At 37.5% G+C, this 22,562-nt stretch overlaps 2 protein-coding genes and 1 long non-coding RNA gene across 4 annotated transcripts; 2 read left to right on the top strand and 1 right to left on the bottom strand.

Annotated features, from left to right (window-relative positions):
- Positions 1-441: 441 nt before the first annotated feature.
- Positions 442-20,867, bottom strand: LOC122822018. Of its 2 annotated transcripts, none has more exons than XR_006369094.1 (4): positions 20,781-20,867; positions 15,178-15,279; positions 759-855; positions 442-597 (listed from the first exon to the last, which is right to left on the bottom strand). It is a non-coding gene; the product is annotated as an uncharacterized LOC122822018 (long non-coding RNA). The 2 variants fall into 2 exon arrangements; XR_006369093.1 differs by lacking the exons at positions 442-597; positions 759-855 and adding exons at positions 5,763-6,059; positions 6,209-6,359.
- LOC122822016 (perforin-1-like) lies at positions 2,668-9,914 on the top strand. Its single transcript, XM_044100340.1, has 5 exons — positions 2,668-2,690; positions 4,367-4,903; positions 5,983-6,121; positions 6,211-6,422; positions 7,219-9,914. Exons 1-5 carry the CDS (start codon positions 2,674-2,676, stop codon positions 8,096-8,098), a joined length of 1,785 nt encoding a protein of 594 aa, XP_043956275.1. The 5' UTR covers positions 2,668-2,673; the 3' UTR covers positions 8,099-9,914.
- Positions 11,470-22,431, top strand: LOC122822017 (perforin-1-like). Its single transcript, XM_044100341.1, has 5 exons — positions 11,470-11,541; positions 16,191-16,744; positions 19,887-20,025; positions 20,104-20,315; positions 20,754-22,431. The coding sequence occupies exons 2-5, from the start codon at positions 16,200-16,202 to the stop codon at positions 21,628-21,630; spliced, it is 1,773 nt and encodes a 590-aa protein (XP_043956276.1). The 5' UTR covers positions 11,470-11,541; positions 16,191-16,199; the 3' UTR covers positions 21,631-22,431.
- Positions 22,432-22,562: the final 131 nt, after the last annotated feature.

Below are 22,562 nucleotides of genomic sequence, written 5' to 3'. Positions count from 1 at the left end.
AACGAGATGGTTTTAACCAAAAATTCATCAGACACACACGCAGTTTTATTTTGAAATAAATTGATGTGGATGTATTTTGTAATTAAATAAATGACTTAAATTTCGGTCTAAACCTAAATTTCAGATGTTTTATTTGGTCTGTCTGATGATGTATTATTATTATTAATAATAACTGTAAAATCTTTGTTGTCTATAATCTAATTTTTCTTTTCTTCATTTTACCACTACAATCTACTTTTTAATGTTTTCATAATGTTAAGCACTTTGAATCATCTTATTGCTTTTCTGTACAATTTTAACCATGTAATTATGTAATGGCAAGTGTACAATAATAATCTGTGAACTCATTTTGAACACTTTCTAAAACACAAAACTTTTTTTTTAAAAAGTGAAAAATCGTTTCCAAAATGTGGGATATTTTTTTAAAATAAAAAGGTTTTAATGATAATGTGTTGAACTTCAGTTTGTGAGTGAAGTCTAGAAGGTTATGGCAGGTTACGGCCTGTAATTCTCTGAAAAGACGTTGAAGATTTGGATGAATCAGACCCACTCTCACGCTCCCCTCCGTTTGTTTCCTGAACCAAATGACTGGCGATTCTGTAAAACAGAAAAAAAACAGATCCCTAATTGGAAAAACCAAACATTGCACATTAATCAGATGTGGTTCTGCTTTTACTCTGACTTGGGGTTCTGCAGAAACTGATTAATTTAAAATAGAGAAAATAATGAATAGATTATAAGTATTATTTTAATTTTACCTCCATGTTTCTTCTGACTGGACTGTTGTCATTTAGAAACTTGAGTCAGAGTGAGAACATATGAAAGTTTAGGGGGATGGTAAAGAGGTCACCCAACCTACCAACGATAAATTAAGAAAAAAACAGTGGAAATGTCAAAAAAAGAATACAATTTATGTAGCAAAAAGAGTCTTTAGCATTGTCAAATAACCTGCAACTGTAAAAACAAAATCATTTGATATTGCATATCTGTTTGCATGAACATTCGCTGGTGAATATTAAGAATTACTGAGCAATTAACAAGCTTTGCAGTTTTTCACACAGGGTGACCAGAGGTGGTGTACCTGCTATGCCCCAGTTTTCCATGTGGTTTCACACAATGCAGATAAATGTCTTTCAGTATCTCTCTCTTCTCACCAAAACCCACAAAACAAAAAGCAGGTGAGAAAAATAATAATTTCAATTCACATATGTGAAGAGATAAAAGATAAAAGGACCAAGAGAAAAATTAGCCTCTTTTTTTTTTTTGGCTCTATTTGTCTTTATTTGAGACTGGTCAGACAGGAAAGAGGGTGATGAGAGAGACAAGATGTTCAGCAAAAGGTCTGCAGATCAGGATCGAACCCAAGATGGCCGAGTCAAAGAATGAAAACATTACCCCAGAACTACTGCAGCGCTGCAGAATGATGGATGACTTAATTATGGATGGATGGATGGATGGATGGATGGATGGATGGATGGATGAACTAATGAATGGATGGATGGATGGATGGACCATTTTTTGATGGACAGATTAATGGAGGGATGGATGAACTAATGAGTGGATGGTTGGATGAACTAATGGATGGATGGATGGATGGATCAGTTTTTTGATGGATGGATTAATGGATTTGAGAATTTATCAGTTGTAAACAAAACAAGATACTGAAGAGAGAGTGATGGGAGTTGATAAGTAATAATACGATCAAATAATGTGTCTAATGAGTGATGGATGCTTGTACTGATGAATGGATGGATGGATGAACTAATGGATGGATGGATGAACTAATGGATGGATGGATGAACTAATGAATGGATGGATGGATGAACTAATGAATGGATGGATGGATGAACTAATGAATGGATGGATGGATGAACTAATGGATGGATGGATGAACTAATGAATGGATGGATGGATGAACTAATGAATGGATGGATGGATGAACTAATGGATGGATGGATGAACTAATGAATGGATGGATGGATGAACTAATGAATGGATGGATGAACTAATGGCTGGATGATTTATGGATGACGTGAATCTTTCATATAAATCCAACATTTTAAACATCTAGTCGGAGTAAATTTACGGTTACTGTAAATCTAAATATTTATTACCCGTTATAAGTTATTGGTAATCATTTAACCCAATAATCTCCAGTGGTCCGGATGTGCAGCTTTTTAAAAAACAACATGAGAATTGATCTGGCTGAAGCAACTTCTATCTGAAACCAAACACACGGATCTCTGCATGCTCTGGATTGTCTCTATTATTTTGTTGTTAAACCCCTTTAGCAATAGGTTGTGTGTATCAAATAAATACTTTATTCTGTACAAATTACTTATATAGTTAAAAAAGCCAACATCATGTACTTCATTTGACACTGCAGAACTGTTTGCATGATCATTTTCCAGTGAATATTAAGAATTTTTGAGCGATTAACCAGCTTCTTGCCGTTTACCATGACGTGACTGTGGGTGGTGTACTTGTTAGTCCCCGTTTTCCATGTGGTTTAACACAATGTAAATAAATGTTTCAGTGTTTTCTTCTTGTCACCAAAGGTCACAGACCACAACCAGGTGAGAAACGACTTTTTGAAATGGGCTGTAGTGCATCCGCTGCATCCATGCAACATTTTAACAAGCAGCTCTGCTTCTGACTCTCAGTGCTGAGGTAATGTATGCAGCGCAAAGGTAAGTCCGTACTTCTCTGTGAACGATTTACATTTAGAAACATTTCACTTTTAACTAAGACAATAATTAAAAGCTATAATAGTGATACATTCTAAATGAGGTTTGTTTAAATATTTGAAATAAAATATATTGGCATTTTTCGAGAATTTATCAGTTGTAAACAAAACAAGATACTGGAGAGAGGGGGGTGGGAGTCGATGAGTAATAATACGATCAAATAAAGCCAAGTCGATTAGTTTCCTATAAACGCTCTGTTTCTATTGCCTCTATATTAAAATATGTTTTTACATTCTAACTGCTAACCAGTGACTGAAAGTGAAACAGCAACTTAAATCAAAGATGAGATCTCTGAAGGGTCTTAGTTGTGGTTGAATGTCGTCTGCCAGTCGAGGATTCAGAGACTAGACACGATTTAAATACCGTCTCTGTTGGCGCAAAATGGTTTCCTGTTGGAAATAAAAATGTAAAAAAATCAAGGAGACATCTTTAGTCTGTTCACTGAGTCCAATGGTTTGACATTTTGCTGAGCGCAGGAGGACAGAAGTCATTGTTTCAGTATGAGACCAATACTCAACTAATCAGGCTAAAGATCACAGTACATGTGAAAAACTTTGGTGTCATTTTCAGCTCAGATCCGTATTTAAGCAACAATTAAAGGTCTGTTATAAATAAACTTACTTTAACAATGCCAGAATCAGTGGTGGAGAAAGTATTCAAACACTGTACTTAAGTAAAAATAAAAACAAAAACAAAAATGCACTCTAGTCAAAGCAAAAAACAAATATTTTTACTTGAGTAAAAGGAATTGCATTTAAAATACTTGAAGTATTGAAAGTAAAAGTACTTTCTGAATGGTTTCCCTGGTAACATGGTTATAAAGTGTCTGTTGTATGTATATTTCTAAATAATAGTACATCGATATTGTGTCATTTTAAGGAAGAGTGTTTCAGATAATGTTTTTATTGTATTTGTGAAACACTTCAGGGATTACATGAAGACTTAAATTACAATAAGCAGGAATAATTATACATTTAAACTTTTTATTTAACATAAAACAAAGCCCATGTACATTTTAACAGTCAGTAAAAACATTCTAGGAAAAGTTATCTGCATAAAAAAAAAACACGTTCAGGTTTGATTATAAAGTATGAAAGTGTAATGGCCACACTAATAAAATTACCAAATAAAATGACAAAAATAAAGTCAAAATATTACAAGATTAAAGTTAAAATACTAAAATGAAATTGTAATTCTGCAAGAATAAAGTAGTAATATTATGACTTTATTCTCGGAATATTATCACTTTATTCTTGTAATACTTTGATTTTATTATCATAATATTTTGACTTTATTCTTGTAATATTTTGACTTTATTTTCTGAATACTTTGACTTTATTCTAATAATATTTTTTCTTTCTTCTCATCTAATTATTCTTGTATGACTATATTCTCAAATAACTTTAGTCTTGTAACATTATGACTTCAAAATAGTAAAAAAAGGTTTTCTTAGTATGGCTAAACAAAGAAAGAAAACCATAGCAAAGGGATCATGACAGAGAATTTTTTTAAAGAAAGACACCAAAAACCAACCAATTGATAACAATCCAGTTTTCTATTGCTTTTGATGGCTTTGTAAGCTAAGTTGTCAAATAAAAATGTCTCTTTTTTTTTAACAGAAACATGTTGCTGTTGCATGTGTGCATCAGTGCCGGTGTCCTGCTGTGCCTCCCTCAGTGGACCACTGGAGTTTGCACCGATGGGACACCCAAACAGTGTCAGGAAGCAGATATCGCCCCGGGAACCAATCTGGCAGGCGAAGGCTTTGACATAACCACCATGGAGCGCAAAGGAGCCTTCGTGCTCAACATGGATGCCTGGAGACGCAAGGATAAAAAATGCACCCTGTGCATCAACCCCTTCATGGAGAACAAGAGGCAGAAGCTGCCGCTGTCCGTACTGGACTGGAGGGCCAAGCAGTCCTGCAACTCCAAGGTGTCGTCCAAGCTGCACAAATCCAGCGAGTCTCTGGTCAGCTCCACTTCTTCTTCCGTTGAGAACAACTGGAAAGTAGGCTTAGAGTTTCAAACTATAAAAACGGGTGTGTCGTTGATGCTGGCTGGAACCAACTCTAAAGTAGCTGATTACTCCATGGAGAAAACTAAGAATGACAAGTTCAGCTTCTCAAGCCTCGGCATGTCCTGCGAGTACTACAGGTAGGAAAACGAGAATGCAAACGTTTTTTAATAGGGCTGAATCATGAATAATCAATTACTGAAATAATCATCAACTGATTTAGTATTTTATTAATTGTCACAGCTCCAGTATGTAACATTTGTTCAAACTGTCATCATGTTGTTATAGTATATGAGACAGATAATCTATCAAAAGACCAATATCTTTCACTATCTGAATAAACGCACAACTTCCAACCAAAAACAGCCAATAAGAGCCAGGAAGAGGGTCTTAGCGCTGTCAATCATCCTGGTGTACACGTTTTAAATGTGCTAATGGCAGAGAACAACTCACTGATACAGGAAAAGCAGTTTTCCACCATCATTTGTGACTACGCTAACTAGCATTAGCATTCATGGCAGACTGTTGTGTTGAACCAGCTGTAGTAGCAAAGAGCGACATTCATGACTGACGGTACTAAGATCCGCCTCCTGGCTCTGATTGGTTGTTTCTAGTTAGCAGTGGGAGACGGCAGAAGAGCTCGATGAGGATAATCTGTCTCACACTATGCTTTCAGTACAGTGTGACAGTTTCAACACATATGTAAAAAAAATAATAATAAAAAAAGTCACATACTGAAGCTTCAACTGGAGTAATGGTCGTCAACTAATTTAGTAATCAATTAATCGCTTACTGAAGTATACAAACTTTAAAAAAAGACCATTTGCTGAAGCAATAACTTAGCCAAAACTGTACAAAAAATATATAAATTTGCATCTAAGATAAAAAAGAAAAACTGAAGTCTATAAATATGTTCTACCCAAAACCGCTCAAGTTGCAGTTTTAGCCTGACCTGGTTCAAATGATGATGTAAAAAAAAAAAAAAAAAAAAGTCTCTTTTCAGGTAGCTTTTGCTATTCAATTACTAACTATATAGCCAAGATGAACTTCTAGCACTGTATGAAAAACATTTTAATGAAAAAATAGAAGAAAGTGTACTTTTCATATCCCATTAATCAAATAGTTGTAAGAATAATTGATAAATTAGTAAATAACTAAAACAGTCATTAGCTGCAGCCCAAACATTTGTTTCACTGTTTATTTTTGTTCCTGAAATCAGCTACCGAGTGTCAAACGAGCCCAGGCTGCACAGGGAATTCAGCAAAGCGGTGGAACGGCTTCCTCCGGTGTACAGCTCTGAAAGCAAGGAGCAGTTTTACAAACTCATCGACAACTACGGCACCCATTACATCAGCAAGGTGACACGAACCAATGCATCAGGCTTTAACAGCACCGCTCTGTTTCTAGGACAAATTGTTAAATATGTCTGTAAAATGTGTCTTTACAGGTGAAGTTGGGTGGAGATGTTCAGTCTGTCACCAGCATTCGCCAATGTCAGGCCAGCCTGCAGAACCTCAGTACAGAGGAGGTCCAGATGTGCCTGGAGGTGGAGGCGTCTGCAAGCTTCAGGGTCACGGTAAAAACTGAATCAAAACACTGCAAGAAGGACGTAGAGAAATCAGAGAACAAGGCGGCGTTCTCAAGCCTCTTCAACGACAGGTACAGAGAATTCATTCACTTTTCTCAGCTTTCCTAAACTAATAAGGGTCATTGTTCCTACATTTCTTCCGATTGGAGAATGATGTGTTTCTTTTCCAATGCTACAACCAAATTTTACCAGTTTCTTGTTTAAATATATTAGTACACTACAAAATAAGACAAAACTAACATACAAGTAACTTTTCAGTAAAATATATCTGTTGTTTTAGGTCAATGATTTTTTTAATATTGATGAAAAAAAAGTACTGATTCAAGTGGAAGATTATTTTACTTACAAAAATGTCATAAGTGAAACAATCTGGCAGTGGTATTTTCTAGTATTTTCTATTAAACATTCAGTAATTCTTGACTTTAAACAAGCTCCTGTATCTTGCTGGAAAGTTACTTGTAAGTTAGTTTAGTCTTATTTGAAGCGTACTACGATGTTTGCACTAAAAATTCTTGGTAAGATTTGTGTTTTTGCTTTGTTTTGATACCAATATTATTGAGATATTGTAATTGCTGAGAAAAACTAAATTACATTTGGGTATGTTATTTTAAACACAATTCCAAGTTCCTGTCTGTATTTAATCCTTTGGCAAAAACCACATTTCATGACAATCTACAGAGGTTAATTTGACCTCGTCTATTTTTATGTCTATTTTAGCTTTTAGCTAACTTTTTATCAAAGGATAAGCTTTATGCAAGTTATGTATAGCGTTTTTAAAGTGCGGTGTTGCTTACACAAAGGTTATGTTGTGCAATGTTTCACTGCTACAAAAAAGATTATATTGTATAATCTTTGACTTCTCAACAGGTTTACAGAAATCAAAGGGGGCCATACCACAGAGCCAGACCTCCTCTTCTCCGGTGATAAAGACCCATCGGCCTACAAGGAATGGCTCAAGTCGATTCCACAGAGTCCTGATATAATCTCGTATTCTCTGGGCGCTCTGCATGAACTCCTGCCTCCTAAATCACCAACATGGTCCAACCTGCGCTCAGCCATCTCCCATTACATCCTGGAGAAAGGTCTGGTGGTCAACTGCACCGAGCGTTGTAGAAAAGATTCGAGGGATCAGTGCGTCTGCCAGTGCCAAAACGATGAAGCGGTGAACCAGGACTGCTGCCCGAAGAAGAAAGGCATGGCCCGGTTGATTGTAACCGCACAGAGGGCTACGGGTCTGTGGGGAGACCACTTCACATCCACAGACGGCTTTGTGAAAGTCTTTTACAATAAAAAAGAACACCGCTCACAAGTCATCAACAATAACAACAACCCAAACTGGAATATGGTGCTTGATCTGGGTTCACAAGATCTGTCTGTAGCAAACAAAGTGAGATTTGAAGTTTGGGACCAGGATAACGGCTGGGATGACGACCTCTTGGGATCCTGCGAGCCGCTTCTGAAAAATGACATCAAGGAGGACGTCTGCAACATGAACCACGGCCGGCTGTACTTCAAACTGGAAGTGAAATGTGCTCCGAGTCTGACCGGCGCTTTGTGCACAGAGTATCAACCTACGCCGATGAATCAGAGCCTGAAGAATCTTTACGTGTCGCGTCACGCCCATCCTATTCCCAAAGCCATGCTGCTGGAGATGGGAGTGTTTCTGAACGAATCCGTGTCTGCAAAGTTAACTTTTAGGAAAAACCAGAGTCTTACTGCTAAAAGGCAAACATATTATCTTAAATAAGGCAAATGTGCAGCACTGCAAAAACACAAAATTATACCAACTACTTGTGGACAAGTTTCTTGTGTATATATCTTCATACACTTGAAATAAGACAAAAATAACTTACAAGTAACTTTTCTGCAAATGCTTGTTTTAAGTCAATAATTCCTTAAATGTTACCTATTATTCCTCCTTGAACAGGTTAGGACATGTCTATGGACTACACAAATTATGTTCATTAGATGTTTTTGCAAAAAAATCATTCTTAGATTTTAGTCTGTTCAGTTCAGAATGAGCTGTTTCATGGCCTCTTGTCACTTCTAATCCAAATAAGATGCTGCTGGCCACTCCTCCAAACTCAACATTTACACTCACACATGAAAATGGGTGCTAATAGATGTGCAATCATACACTTTTGAAAAGCAGAAGTGGGGCCTCCTGCAAAACCAACAGGAATGCAGCAAGTTGTTTCTGCGTGGTAAATCAACACCAAAACACTTGCCTTTTCCAACAGCCATTGTACAGCACAAACAGCAGTAAAATCAGCTGCCTAACTATGGAGGAGGTCCACTCAGGTTGCTAGGTAACGGGTGGAATTCTGCTGGGGTTGCTAGGTAACAGGCCTGGGTTTCTGATTTGTGACGTTACTTTCTGGAGATGTTTGAAAAGACTCATTTTCCAGACACAATAAACATTAACTCATTGTAAAAAAACTGGCTGAGTGGCCTGATCTTTTAAGAAGTGCAAAGAACCAAATGAAAGTACAAAAACATACATCATGCAAATTTTAGCATAATATGTCCCGTTTAATATTGATGGAAAAAGTGCTAGCTCTACTGGCAGATTATTTCACTTATTACAAGACATTTTTCCCATGTCATGTGAAATGATCTGCCAGTGGAGTTAGCACTTTTTAACCAATTTTAAGGGATTATTGACTTAAACATTCTTCTATAGCTTACTGAAAAGTCACTTGTAAGTTAATTTTGTCTTATTTCAAATTTACTAAGGTAGTTGCACTATAAACTAGACAAAAATACTTGCTAAAATTTTGTGTTTTTGCAGTGAGATTAATTAACGTTGCTGGCTCTCTATTGCTGAGATCATTATCTGCACGCTTTGCTTTAAATGACAACGTTTTTAGACAAGAAAGCAGCAAAGAACTATTGTTTCTTTCAAAAAAATGAAAAAAAAATAAATAAAATAATTACACAGCCACAGATGTAGAGGCAATCAGACAGGATAAGCACACTTTGCTTGCATGTTGGTGTAATAAAAACATAAATTCACCCAGGACAAATGTACAAATGTTTCACCATCTGTCAAACTCGGATTGTTGCAAATTTGGTCCATTTATGGATTATTTTTTATGATTTTCTCATGTGTTGGCTCAGATACACTTTGTTTACTCATTTCTGCTTATTTTTAATTTTTGTTCATTTCTGTTCATCTTCATCATGCATGGCCTAACATCCCCTTTTGAAAACAGCTGAGTTCATTCCTTATTTACATAAATCATATAATTAATAATAAAAGAATAAAGTATAAGCATTTTTTCATAATTGACTATATCCCAAAGCCAAAGTCATGTATCAACATTGTTTTCTCTTACAGAAATGGCAACTGTGATTATTACAAATAATTAGAATAATTCGATTGCTGTTGTCTTCAGTTTTACCTTTATAGAAAGACAGGTTAGGTTAAACTGATTTATTTTTATTATTTGAATATTCTACGCTGCTGAATTATGCTGTACTGACCGTTGCAAAGCATTACTAATTAAAAAAAGTTTATAAAATTATAGAGAAGTTGTGCACCTTCTCTAATCAAAAATTCACCTTTTGCATGTTTTTGTACTTCCATTTGAGTCTCTACTGCTTCTAAGAACATCTGACTCAGACTGTTTTAGCAACAATTTAATGTTTTTTGGTGCTGCACTGTTGCCTAGCAACTCCAGCTGAGCCTGGCCCCGTTACCTAGCAACCCAAGTGAAGCTCCAGCATGTTTAGTCAACTAGTTTTGCCGCTGTATGGAAAAGTCAGCTGTTCTGTTGTTGACATAGTGATTCAGAAAAGATGCTTGTATCAGTAGCGCCTGCAGCTGTACGGGTGGGCACTCTCTGTGGACCTTGAAATATTCCTTCAAGTAAAAAAAGACAAGAAGAGTTTGGGGATTTTTTATTATCTAAGCCTCTTTACTGTTAACAAAATTGTGGAGAAAAATATATCTTTTGTGTCAAAACATTTTGTACACAGGACACATCTCTGAGTCTGTAGGGGTGGGCAATCCAAAGCCTAAATAATATTGGTCAGTTTACTTTTGTTTATTTGGCGGCTTGGTGTTTTTTCTGTAAGCTAAAAATGAATGAGCAGAGTTTGAAACCTCCTTTAGTTCTAAGCGGTTGCTTGGATCCCGCCTGACATTTTTACTTTGTGTGCGGTTCTGGCAGGGTCGCCGTTTATGAGATTTTTTGTGGTTTCTCGAACTGAAGAGCAGACGGGTCACCCGTTAGGCCGACAGTGGCATCTGCTGCACTCTTTCTGAGCATCGAGCTAAGACTGTGAGTTAAACAGTTAAATCTCATCAAGACATTTGCAAATAAAATTGAAATTAAGCAAACATTGTTGCTTCACCTTCTCCTCTGGACGTCTCAGACACACCACAGAGGTAGGCTTTGCCTTCATGTCTTTGTGTTGGAGATGTGGTTGTGCCCTTGTGGGTCAGGTGCAGTGGTGGTATTGTGCGTACCCTCCATAATATCCTGCAGGTGCCCCTGGTTTGTATAATGTTCAAAGACAATTATAATTCTCCTTCTGTTTGCAGCCACTGACTTGGGAGCGTGGCCAGCAGCATTTTATACGAATTTAAAGTGACAGAGGCCCTAAAACAGCTCATTCTGAACTGAGCAGACTGGGAATGATTTTTGCAACAAAAAAATGTAATGAACATGTTTTGCATAGACCATAGACCTATTCTAATCTGTACCAGGAAGAATAAAGGTCACCTTCAGTTCTTCAATGGTGGGACAACTGTCACTGTGTATGGTTTACATTCTACTGGTGCTTTTATTTACACATCTCGTTTTCTTTTTGCTGATTTAATAGAGCCCAACTTGTTCTCCAACAGTCTGACTTAGTTTTTCTCCTCTTCTCATAAAATATGACCTCATCCCTCCACTGTTTCAGGGAAATGACATATTTTTTGGCCTCTGGTTTCTCTCTGACTTATAAACTGGACTGAGTTTCCTCTCGTACGTTATAAGTATGAGTTTAGATTGCTGCTCTGAGGAAAAACATACGAAACTTTGCAACCACACTTTTTTATGCTCTTCCTGCACTTGTTTAAGACCACTGTCACCTCAACCCCCTCACCACCTCCTGCCTTGTTCCTCTGCACGTTAAACGCCTCACGTCGACATATGTTCACTCAGTTTCACTCCTGCACAAAGAAGAGGCAACAGATCGGTGAGTCGTCCCTCATTTGCTACGAAATCGATGTGTTTTAACTTAAACAAGTGCATCCAAGTTTACTTATATCATTCGGATGGGTAAAAAAAATACTTGTGTGATAGTTGCGATTATATTTAACACCGTTTTCACTAAACTCCTGAGGCATTTGTGCCATTATTAAATACCAGTGACGTGCGGTCAGGGGAGGCAGGTGAGGCAGTGCCTCACCAGCCATCATGGAAAGAAAGAAAATATATAATCATAAAGTAATTTAAATTGTTATATTCATCCGGTGGTTTGTACTAAAAAATATTTATTTTTCATGTAGCTTCACCAATTTCGATTTTTATTTGTTCAAAATCGCTGAATTTTCTTATTTTCCCATTCAAATGCTTGGAAGCGATGCCGGTAAGGCAGCAGCGAGCTCTGCCTCACCTTGGATTGCGCAACCCCTGGCTCTGCGCTGGCTGCTAAGCGGAGAGAGCATGTTGCTGTACGGCGTCAATAAAATGGTTTAAACTAATTTAATATGTGAACTTATTTCCAATAATTTAGCTTATGTATATAATGTACAGTGCTTTTTGTCACCAACTGTGTTTGTGTAACGTGTTTCGTGTAATGAGCGATTATAAACGGCAGAGAACAGGTTCGAGGTGAGGCAGGCAGTTCTCTTGCCTCATGGCAGGGGGCGCTCAAGATCCCAGACGTTCGTCTTGTTCACTCCTCAACTGCCGAGTAAGTGACAGCGAGCTAGGCTAAACGATTCGGGAAGCAAGTCAAGTGCAGCGGTAGATTATAATAGAGATAGTGATTTTTTTCCCTCTCGCTTATCCCGACTTTTGACATTTATTTTGTTTAGTTTTTTAAGGAAATGTGTGTTTTGTGAGCTACAGTTTGTATGTGTAAGGATGCAGAAGTGAAACATAACCTGTAAACTGCTGTCAATCTATGCATCTATTTGCAAATCTGATTCTGATGACGTCAGTGCCTCACCAGCTATGAACCTCACCGCACGTCACTGTTAAATACAGCTGAGAAGACAGAAAGGTCACCAGCTTTCTGTACTGCAAAAACACAAAATCTTACCGAGTATTTTTGGTTTAGTTTCTACTGCAAATATTTTAGTACACTTGAAATAAGACAAGTAAGTTTTTATCAAGATATAGGGACTTTTTTTTAGTCAATAATTCCCTAATATTAATTTCAATACTGAGTAAAAGTACAGAAATTGTCATGTCAATGAAGGGAAGGGGGAAAAAAGTCAATAATTTGAGTAAATGTGGGACACAAAAACTAAAATTAAGGGTTAGTACAGACAATTTCTCTAAAAGAGAATATCCAGATGTTGCTAAAATATTCCAAAAATGATAAAAAAGGAAAATGTTTGGCACAAAAAAAGAGGACCACCGTTAGACATGGTGGTGGCAGAATCATGCTCAGGGGTTACCTTTCCTCAGGCAGAACTTTTTTGTTTTTTTACAATTGGTTTTGACCTGAAATTTTATGGACCGGTACAGCGCCCGCTTGATGGCAGACGCTGCGCCAATCCGCCTGTCGATCTCCCGCTCCCTTCTTCCCACATTCGTGAACAAGATCCAGAGATACTTGAACTCCTCCACTTGGGGCAGGACACCCCCCCGACCCGGAGAAGGCACTCTACCCTTCTCCGGGTAGAGTGCCCGGAGAAGGGTAAAGTGCCATCGTCTCGAGCCTTTTCCGGCTCGAGACCATGGCCTCGGATTTGGAGGCACTGATTCTCATCCCAGCCGCTTCACACGCGGACCGCTCCAGCGAGAGCTGCAGATCACGTCCCGATGAAGCCAAAAGGACCAAAAGGACCACATCATCACATCAACAAAGAAGAAGACAGATTTCAATTTTCAAAAACTCAATGGATTCCAATTATAGATTCGAAGTTATTCATTTATCTGGATAACTTTATAATGGTGGAGTCGGGAAATGACACAAAATCAAGATTTAATGTTGAAATTAGGTGGACATTTCTGCAACCCTCAAGCTGAATTATTTCTTTACTGTTGCGCTACACAGGATAAATGTCAATATATGGAAAAAAATATTAACCAATATGAGTGTACATACTTTGAGAGCCACAATATGCTTTGAAAATATTCTTTACAGGGTGTCATAAAATAATTAGACTCAATAAGGAGATAAATAGCCATTATGCAAAGTTATTATTATAATAATGTTGTTGTTTTGACACCATTTTCAAGTAATAATGACATCGTAATGTAAGAACACATTCTGAAAGATCAATAAACTTTAAATTCTACTCAACATTTGACATTGGAACTAAAAGACATTTTAAATATCCAAAACAAATAAAAAAAACAACAGAAACAACAAATAAAATTAATTATAAAGTCTGTGTAAAAGCAGCAAACTGAAGACTTTAAAATTATTTATTCTTTTTTTCTTTTCTGTCATTCTACCAAAAACTGGATGACTAAAGTCTTCAGTTTGCTGCAATTTTAAATTCTGGTGCACATCTTAACAGAATGTTGAAGAAAACTTAAAGTTAAGTAAAGCATTGCTTTGACAATTTGCATATTGGTGGTAAACCACAGCAGAAAAAAGGTATACTAGATTAAGGTTAAAGTCATAGATGACAGAGATGACAGATATAACAACACCCACAAGGCTTTGACCAGAGATTTAATCTTCTTTGTTGAGCTGCATGAAATATGTTGCTTAAAATAATGATTTCATGCAACATCTGAACACGTTTCAGGTCAATCAGGTCAGGATTTTAACTCAAAGCCTTGCTGAGAACAAGGTTTTATTTTGTTACCAGTTTTGTTTGGCTAAAAAACTCAAGTTAGTTGAAACATTTCACAATATAATGATTGAACAGACAGTCTACTATGAGTTTAAAGACTATAACTGATATCACTGACTCATTAAGAATGAGCTAAAGATGAATCATAACTACAAATCTTTTCATATTTTAATCATTTTGAATCAGTCGTTTTAACTACATTGTTTCATATCTTTTTTCATATAATTTTATTGTTGATCTTCACTTTTTTTAACTACATTGTTTTAGAACTGTTTTTTCCATATTATTTTATTGTGTTTATTGTTGATCTTAACTTTATATTTTCACCCTAACCCTGTTAAAGATCCTATTAGGACAATACTGACCCTTTACAACTACGTCACGATGGACGTCGGAAATGAGGATCGGGATTATTGAACTGAGCAGCTGGAGTTGTTTTTGCCAGTTTATTCATGACTTCTTGTGAGAGAAGCTAATTTCTCTGTGAACCAAACTCACCTGGTTGGGGTTCATAGACAGCGGTATCATTTTGAAACGGCTAGCTTAAAAACCGACCCATACCTCCTCCCTCCTGACGTGTTAATCAAATTACCGATTTTGCCTGAATTCACACCACATGATTTATATCACTATGTCATATACAGCGTTTCCCCTTCTACCGTAGAAACCTCAAAACACGTACAGAAGACGAGATGCTAAGCAGTTTTTTTCGTACAGGCTAGGCTTCATGACGGTGGAGCACTGTTTCCATGGTTACGGACGGTTACACGCCTACCTTCTCCATGATAAAATGTTTGTTATCTTTCTAATCATACTTACTTATAAAGTTTATGAACATTACGTCTTCTTACCTTGTAAAAGAGTGTTCACTGCAAATCCGCCATTACACCGAGGGCTGCCAGTTATTAGGATTAACAGCTGCGAGTCATTGGCTGCTGTCGTCACCATCTTCCCTAATTAAAAGATCAAACAAAATGACAAGTCTGGTTTCCTGTGCAGCCGACCCCGCAGCACCCAATGGCTATTTTTACTGCGAAATCAACTAATTAGAAGTGATATCAGGCTACCACATGCGCGTTTTTTGACAGGCTTCACCAGGCGCGCATTGGTTGTTTTTCACGGCGAGTGACGTCACATGCAAAGGGTCAATACACAGTGATTATTTTGATCTGTTTTTGTGTGAAACAAACAATAAAATATAAGTTTTTGTTTAAGTTGATCTTAACTTTATATTTTAACCCTAAAATATAGATTTTAGTCTGATCAGTTCAGAGTGAGCTGTTTTATGGGCTTAAGTTTTTGTTTTATTTTCTAGTTTTTACTAGTCAATTTTAGTTAAATGTTTAGTTTTAATTTAGTTTCTAATACTTCCAGTAGTAGTTTTAGGTTTTTCACACTTTAGTTGGTTTTAGGTACAGTATTGCGAATCTGTGTACATCCATATGGTAATGAATACTTAAAAGAAGATACTATTTAAAAAAAAATAATTACAATTATTGACTGTGGTGTTTTATCACAACTTCTGAGCAATCCAAACAGGTTGGTTTTTAGTCTAGGTTTAAGGAACTCAGTGTTTCAGCTGTTTTGCAGTTTTCTGGAATTGTGTTCCAGATTTGCAGTGCATAGAATCACAATAAGCACCGCCAGGAGGGTTATGGAGTGCCATAAGTCCCGGTAGTTGATGTAAACTATTTACACATCAATTTCAAAAGCTAATAAATAGATTCATAAACATGTCAGTTTTATAAACGCACAACATAGTTTCAGTTAGTTATAGTTTTCCCCCATCAATATTCATTTAATTCAATTTCAGTTTCTGTTATTTTGTTATAGATTTGACTGAGAAAAACTTTTTCTCTTTCAGTTTACTTCCATGGACAGCAGCATGTTCCTATTGACTTTTTCCATCTTTGCCGGCTTCCTGCTCTGCCTCCCTCGGTATTTGACTGCGTCCTGCACTGATGGGAAGCCCAGAGAGTGTCAGGAGGCCGAATTCGCTCCTGGATCCAACTTAGCAGGGGAAGGATTCGACATCACCAAGATGGAGCGTAAAGCCGCCTTTGTGCTCGACATGAATCAGTGGAAACGCAAAGACAAGACCTGCACCCTGTGCGCTAACCCATTCCTGGAGGGCAAAAAGATGAAGCTGCCCCTGTCCGTACTGGACTGGAGGGCCAAGCAGACCTGCAGCGCTAAAGTTTCCTCCAAGCTCTACAAATCCAGCGAGTCTCTGGTCAGCTCCAGCACCTCCTCTGTTGAGAACAACTGGAAGACCGAATTAGAAGTCGAAATGAAAGGTAAATCTGGCAACCTGATGCTGGCTGGGACCGAATCGAAGGTTGCTGAATACTCCATGGAGAAAACAAAGAATGACAAGTTCAGCTTTGCAAGTACCAGCATGTCCTGCGAGTACTACAGGTAAGAAAAAGGTTCTGCAATTAATAGGTCTTCAGGTCAGACCCAAGTTTCAGAAGCATTTAAAATGCTTCTGAAAAGGGACCTGTTGTGCAAAAATGTACATTTTGAACATTTTATTCTTCAATTTGTCTCTCAACTGCTTCTTAAAACAGTCCAAGTGTAAAAAAAAACTGCCATTTTTTGGTAATAAGTTAATGTTTTATAGTGTCTGAAGAATAAGCCATTTCAAAACCCTCCCAATTCTTAAGTCCGATTCCACAGGCACTGGGCCATTACCTAGCAACCCCAGCAGCGTTCCACCGGTTACCTAGCAACCCCAGCAGCATTCCACCGGTTACCTAGCAACCCCAGCAGCATTCCACCGGTTACCTAGCAACCCAAGCAGCGTTCCACCGGTTACCTAGCAACCCAAGCAGAGTTCCACCCAACTGAAGAACCTAAGTTTAAAGTTGATGTATTATGCTCCCTTGAACAGGTTAGGATAGGTCTATGGGCGGTACAAAACATGTTCAACATATTGTATGCAGAAAATCGTTCTTAGATAATGAGATTTTAGTCTGATCAGTTCAGAGTGAGCTGTTTTATGGGTTCTTGTCACTTTAAATCAAAAAAATGCTGCTGGCCACGTCCCCCAACCCTCCAACCCTACATTTACACTTGCACATGAAAATGGCTGCAAACACCCCCCCATCCACCCACCCACCCATTTTCTTACACCCATGTCCTTTTGGAGTTGGGAGCGGTGCTGGTACCTATCTCCAGAAAGACTGGCTCCAAAACCAGCTGACGAAATGTACTGGAGCTCCACTTATGTTGCTAGGTTACGGATGGACCTCTGCTGGGGTTGCTAGGTAACAGGGCAGCGCCTGCTAATTTGTTACAGAACATTCTGGAGGTTTCTGACACGACTATAACATTTCCATGTACTCCTGCTTAAACAAACTTGAATCAAGTGAATATTTAAAGATCAAACTTTTGGGAAATTCTCTTCCCAAACCAACCTTACCCAATATGGAAATACTCAACCTAGTAATTGTAATATTTGGGTTTCCCAGTGTTTGCAGCAATGGTTATCATCAAGTTTGTGCAACAACTTGTGGTGAGTGTTTTTCCACTCTGTGGATGAGTTGTAACCCACTTTTCTCTGCAGAATTGCAGCCACATTGGAGGTTAATCACTATTGACCTCAAACATAGTCATGCTATAGCATATAATTTGGTTTTTAGCTTGAACTTTGTTTAGCCCACTGGAAAAAAAATTTTCTTGTCGTACAGAGGTGGTCTTACCGTTGTACTTTGTATTATTGCCTTTAACTTAATTATGGAAATTAAATAATTGTTTAAAGCTGTTTTTATATATATACAGGCTACTTTGTCTCCTAAAAATGTGCAAGATGATCTCAAACATTTTTTATATTCACTTTTTTTTAACAACATAAAAAACTATAACAGTTTGAGTCAATCTTAAATATTACATGAGACAAAAAGCAACAAACAGAAGAAATCTTAACGGGAAAAACATTTTTCAGAACGTCATTATGAATATTAATATGAACTACCAATGACTGAAAGAGTTTCACTGTTTCAGTTCTGCAAAAATGAATCTTAAACGATGTTGCTTGATTCAAAATTTTAGCTGATAATTTTGTTAATTTTTCAGTTTTTTATGTTATGCTTTTTTAATTTTAAATAAGATTTTTTTTAAAGAAATCATTGAAACTTTGAAATTCCAAGCTGAACCACAACTGAAGCACAAACCGTTCCTCTGTCTCCTGTTGCTGAGCTCTACTTGCTCAGGCCACGTAGACCAACGAGGTTTTGTTTTTATGTTTACTTTCTGTTTTTACTTGTATAAATTTTGTCGCCTGAGGTTTGGCACCTTCTTTAAAAAAAACTGTGGTCATGACAACATGCAGCGAGGCGGGAAGTGGGGAACACAAACATCCACACCCTTTACTCAAAAACATTATTGGCCACGCACATTTGTTCAGCTTGTATAAACATAAAAAACAAAAGTTGTTTGAAGAAGGTTGTCATTTTTGCTGCTGGAAATAGACTTAAATTGTTTTCTTGTCCAAAACAATGGGAAACATTCGATCCAAAAACTGAGAAAACTGCAAAACTTTTCATTCAGGCAAACAGATGAGATTTAACTCGAACCAATAAGCTTTAGTTTTCTTCTTCTTTGTTTCATTAATGTTGTGTGTTGGATTTATTGTTGATCAGGAAAACAAAAGAAAACGATCCAAGATAAAATTATTTGGGGTTTTTAAATGGAGGAATTAAATGATGGTACTTTCAACTTACCAGACATCATGCGGGTTATCTAAGCTATATTTAGTTCCAAACATATTTTTGTCATATCTGAAATATGGATTCATCTATGTCGGTATATTAGGAACATGGTAGTTACAAAAAAGGAGGACGGAAATCTGAAATTTTGAGATCTATTTCAGAAATTTTCTAGAAAAACATTTCTGAGTTCAAAAAGTCAAAACTTTGCAAGAAAAAACTCAAATGTTGAGATTAATTTAATAAATGTTCTTGAAAAGATGGAAACGTCAAAACTTTTGCCTTTCAGAAAATCTCTGACATAAATCTAAAAATGTCAGTTTTTTGGCAGAAATTTATTCCTTTTATTTCCTATTTATGGAAATTTCCCATTCGTATTCGTCAAACCACAAAAGCGTTACCTTTATTTTTACACATTTGCTTGTTTAAAAGTGAACATTTATGCACATTCAGGGACATAAACATTATATAAAACCTGCCAGATTTAGACTGAATTTTTCTGTCTAGATGCATTTTGAGATAAAGTTTAATTTGTGCTAATAGTTCATAACTTGTTTGCACCATTAAACTGAGTTTAGTATCTCCTCTGCTAGAGGTGATGTGCAGCCTTGGTATTTACAGCTCTTTAGATAGTTTATTTGGCTGTTTTTGGAAATCTGGGTCAAGAAATGTATACATATTCAAATTAATTTTGTAAGCTTTTGGTTAAATCCCTTCAATTGATGGAAAAACAAAACTTTAGTTGAAGATTTCATACCTCCACCTGGCACCAGTTCATCTGATAGAATCCACCAGGACTACATGAAGTCAAATTGGATTTGCTTCATTGTTTTTCTGCATTGCTCCTGCAGCTACAGAGTGTCCAGCACTCCCAAGTTGAACAGAGATTTCAACAAAGCAGTGAAAAAGCTTCCTAAAGTCTACAGCCCAGAATACAAGTCCAGATTTTACACGCTGATTGACGTTTATGGCACCCATTACATCACCAAGGTGAGTAACAACAAACTGCTGAGGTGAACAGGACACAAAGAGTTAAACGAGCTGAATGGGTTCATAATGCTGTTTCAGGTGAAACTGGGAGGACAGATCCAGACTGTGACCAGCATCGCGAATTGCGAAGTGAGTCTCCAGGGTCTGAAAACAGAGGAAATCCAAATGTGTCTGGAGGCCGAAGCGTCTGCAAGCGTCAAAGTTAGTGTGAAAGCAGAGATGAAGCACTGCCAGACGGCTGCAGACAAACTGGACAGCAAGAAATCCTTCTCCGACACCTTCAGCGACAGGTACACAACATTTATTATGCTACTACCTGGGTTCAGCGATTAATCCACAAAACTGATTAATCACATTATTGGTTTTGAAAGTTTATTTTTTGGAATATAAGAATTTCTTTCCACCAATGCACTCAGGTTTCCATAGTTTAGATTGATATCAGCACGCCCAAAGCCGCCATCTTGTTTTACAGCTTCCTTTTATTTAGACTTTTTATTTTGATGGAGAATTCTGAGAAAAAAATTAAAAATTCTGATATTAATGTGAGAAATCTGAGAAACAAAGTCAGAAATATGTTTTGAGATAAAAGTCAGAATTCTGAGAAGGAAAGTGAAAATTCTGAGATAATAGTCAGAATTCTTTACTGTTATTATTATTATTATTATTATTATTATTATTATTATTATTATTATTAGTTGGCCCCAATCCTCTGATCTTTCTGTCTCCAGGTTCACAGAAATAAAAGGTGGGCTCACCACAGACTCGGACCTTCTTTTTTCTTCCAACAAAAACCCAGAGGCCTACAAGGAGTGGTTGGCTTCAGTCCCACAGCACCCAGACCTCGTTTCGTATTCCCTCTCGTCGCTCCACGAGTTGCTCCCCGAAAACACTCCGGTCAGGAAAAACTTGCGCAAAGCCATCAGCCATTACATTTTGGAGAAAGGCCTGTGGAGGAATTGCAGCGAGCGCTGTCCGGCCGGAATACGGACCGACTCCAGGGACTCCTGCGTGTGTCAGTGCCACAACGAACCAGCGGTGAACTCTGACTGCTGCCCGACCCGGAAGGGAATGGCCCGCGTTTTCATAACGGTGATAAAGGCCGAGGATCTGTGGGGGGACCACAGCGGCGGCACGGACGGCTACGTCAAGGTGTTTGTCAATAAACAGGAGGTTTACCGTTCTTCCGTCATTTGGAACAACAACAGCCCAAAGTGGGCCGCGTTCGTTGACCTAGAAACCCGGGACATCTCTTCCGGAAACGTCGTGCGATTTGAAATTTGGGATGAAGACAACAAATGGGACGACGACCTGCTGGGAGAATGTGAGCGACGCCTGTCTGCCGGAGTTTTTGAAGATGTGTGCCCTCTCCAACATGGCCGATTCTACTTCAAATGGGAGGTGAAGTGTATTCCCAGTCTGACCGGAAGTTTGTGTACCGAGTATAACAAGTCACGCATGAAGGAAAGCCTGAAGAGCCTGTACGTGTCCCGTCACGCCCACCCGATCCCGAAGTCCGTCCTGGTGGAGATGGGAGTGTTTGTGGATGAAGGGAGCTCTGGTTCCACTTTTTGGAACCAGAGCCTGGCTGGGAAAACCTCCGTGTGAGCGGCTTTTATCCACATTTAGCCCAGCAAGTTGGCATTATTTATATTTATAATATAGCAGCCTGTTAGCATGTTACACCTGTTAGCATGCTAATGATTAAACTGCACAGCAATAACGTGGGCTGGGCGATAAATCGACTTGATCAATTAATCGAATCTTTGGTTTTTGGATTTAATTATTGGAAAATTGGGGGGGGGGGGGGGTTCACCTACTCGCTTTTTGGTACAACAGCGTGTTATGGCCATGCCAATGAAATAATAAAAATAAAATTACAAAAATAAAGTTATAGAATTCTAACTTTATTCTCATTTCAACTTTTTACTTGTTCTTTACTCGAAATATTATAACTTTATTCTCATTATTTCTTACTTTACTACTTTTTCTGTGTAATTTTAAGACATACCTCTGGTAAAATTGTGTCTTTATTCTGCTAATATTATGACTTCTCATAATTTAAAAATGATTTGCCTTAATACTCTGTCATATAACTCACAGAAGAGATGATTGAAATACAAGCCATTTTTTTAAAAAGATTTTCTATCATTTGCAGTTTCTTTTCCAGAAAAGTAAGCAATTAAAATACAAAAATTTATTAAAATTAGGAATCAAATCTGGTATGGAAAAAAAATCAATTTATTTTTAAGCCATATCGCCCAGCCCTGCAGTAATGCAACAACCCACCTTTGGGTACTTCCAGGTTTTGGAAATTACACGAGAAGCTCTGCTTTATATCTAGATTATGAAATATTACTCTGAAAGCTTATTGTTATATTTATGAAAAATAAAAGTATGTTTTCTGAATTTCTTGTGGTGTTTGATCTATTTAAAGAGTTGTGTTCATTTTAAAGTTCACTGTGTTCCCCGGCATAAACACGGAAGTGGTGAAGCTTCCTGTGTGCAGATGAGGTTTCATAGACGTTTCATTACGTCTA

This window comes from Gambusia affinis, linkage group LG19 (assembly GCF_019740435.1).
Source record: "Gambusia affinis linkage group LG19, SWU_Gaff_1.0, whole genome shotgun sequence".
NCBI classification, from domain to species: domain Eukaryota; kingdom Metazoa; phylum Chordata; class Actinopteri; order Cyprinodontiformes; family Poeciliidae; genus Gambusia; species Gambusia affinis.
Note: the sequence above shows the minus strand (reverse complement) of the source record. Positions and strands in the feature narration are given on the sequence as shown.

Excerpts from the sequence above, each read along its gene's own strand:
- LOC122822016 (XM_044100340.1), top strand. Across the intron at positions 6,122-6,210 it reads GCACCCATTACATCAGCAAG|GTGAAGTTGGGTGGAGATGT; the intron begins GTGACACGAACC and ends GTGTCTTTACAG. Across the intron at positions 6,423-7,218 it reads TCAAGCCTCTTCAACGACAG|GTTTACAGAAATCAAAGGGG; the intron begins GTACAGAGAATT and ends ACTTCTCAACAG.
- LOC122822017 (XM_044100341.1), top strand. The coding sequence starts at position 16,200 with ATGGACAGCAGCATGTTCCTATTGACTTTTTCCATCTTTGCCGGCTTC. Across the intron at positions 16,745-19,886 it reads ATGTCCTGCGAGTACTACAG|CTACAGAGTGTCCAGCACTC; the intron begins GTAAGAAAAAGG and ends TTGCTCCTGCAG. Across the intron at positions 20,026-20,103 it reads GCACCCATTACATCACCAAG|GTGAAACTGGGAGGACAGAT; the intron begins GTGAGTAACAAC and ends ATGCTGTTTCAG.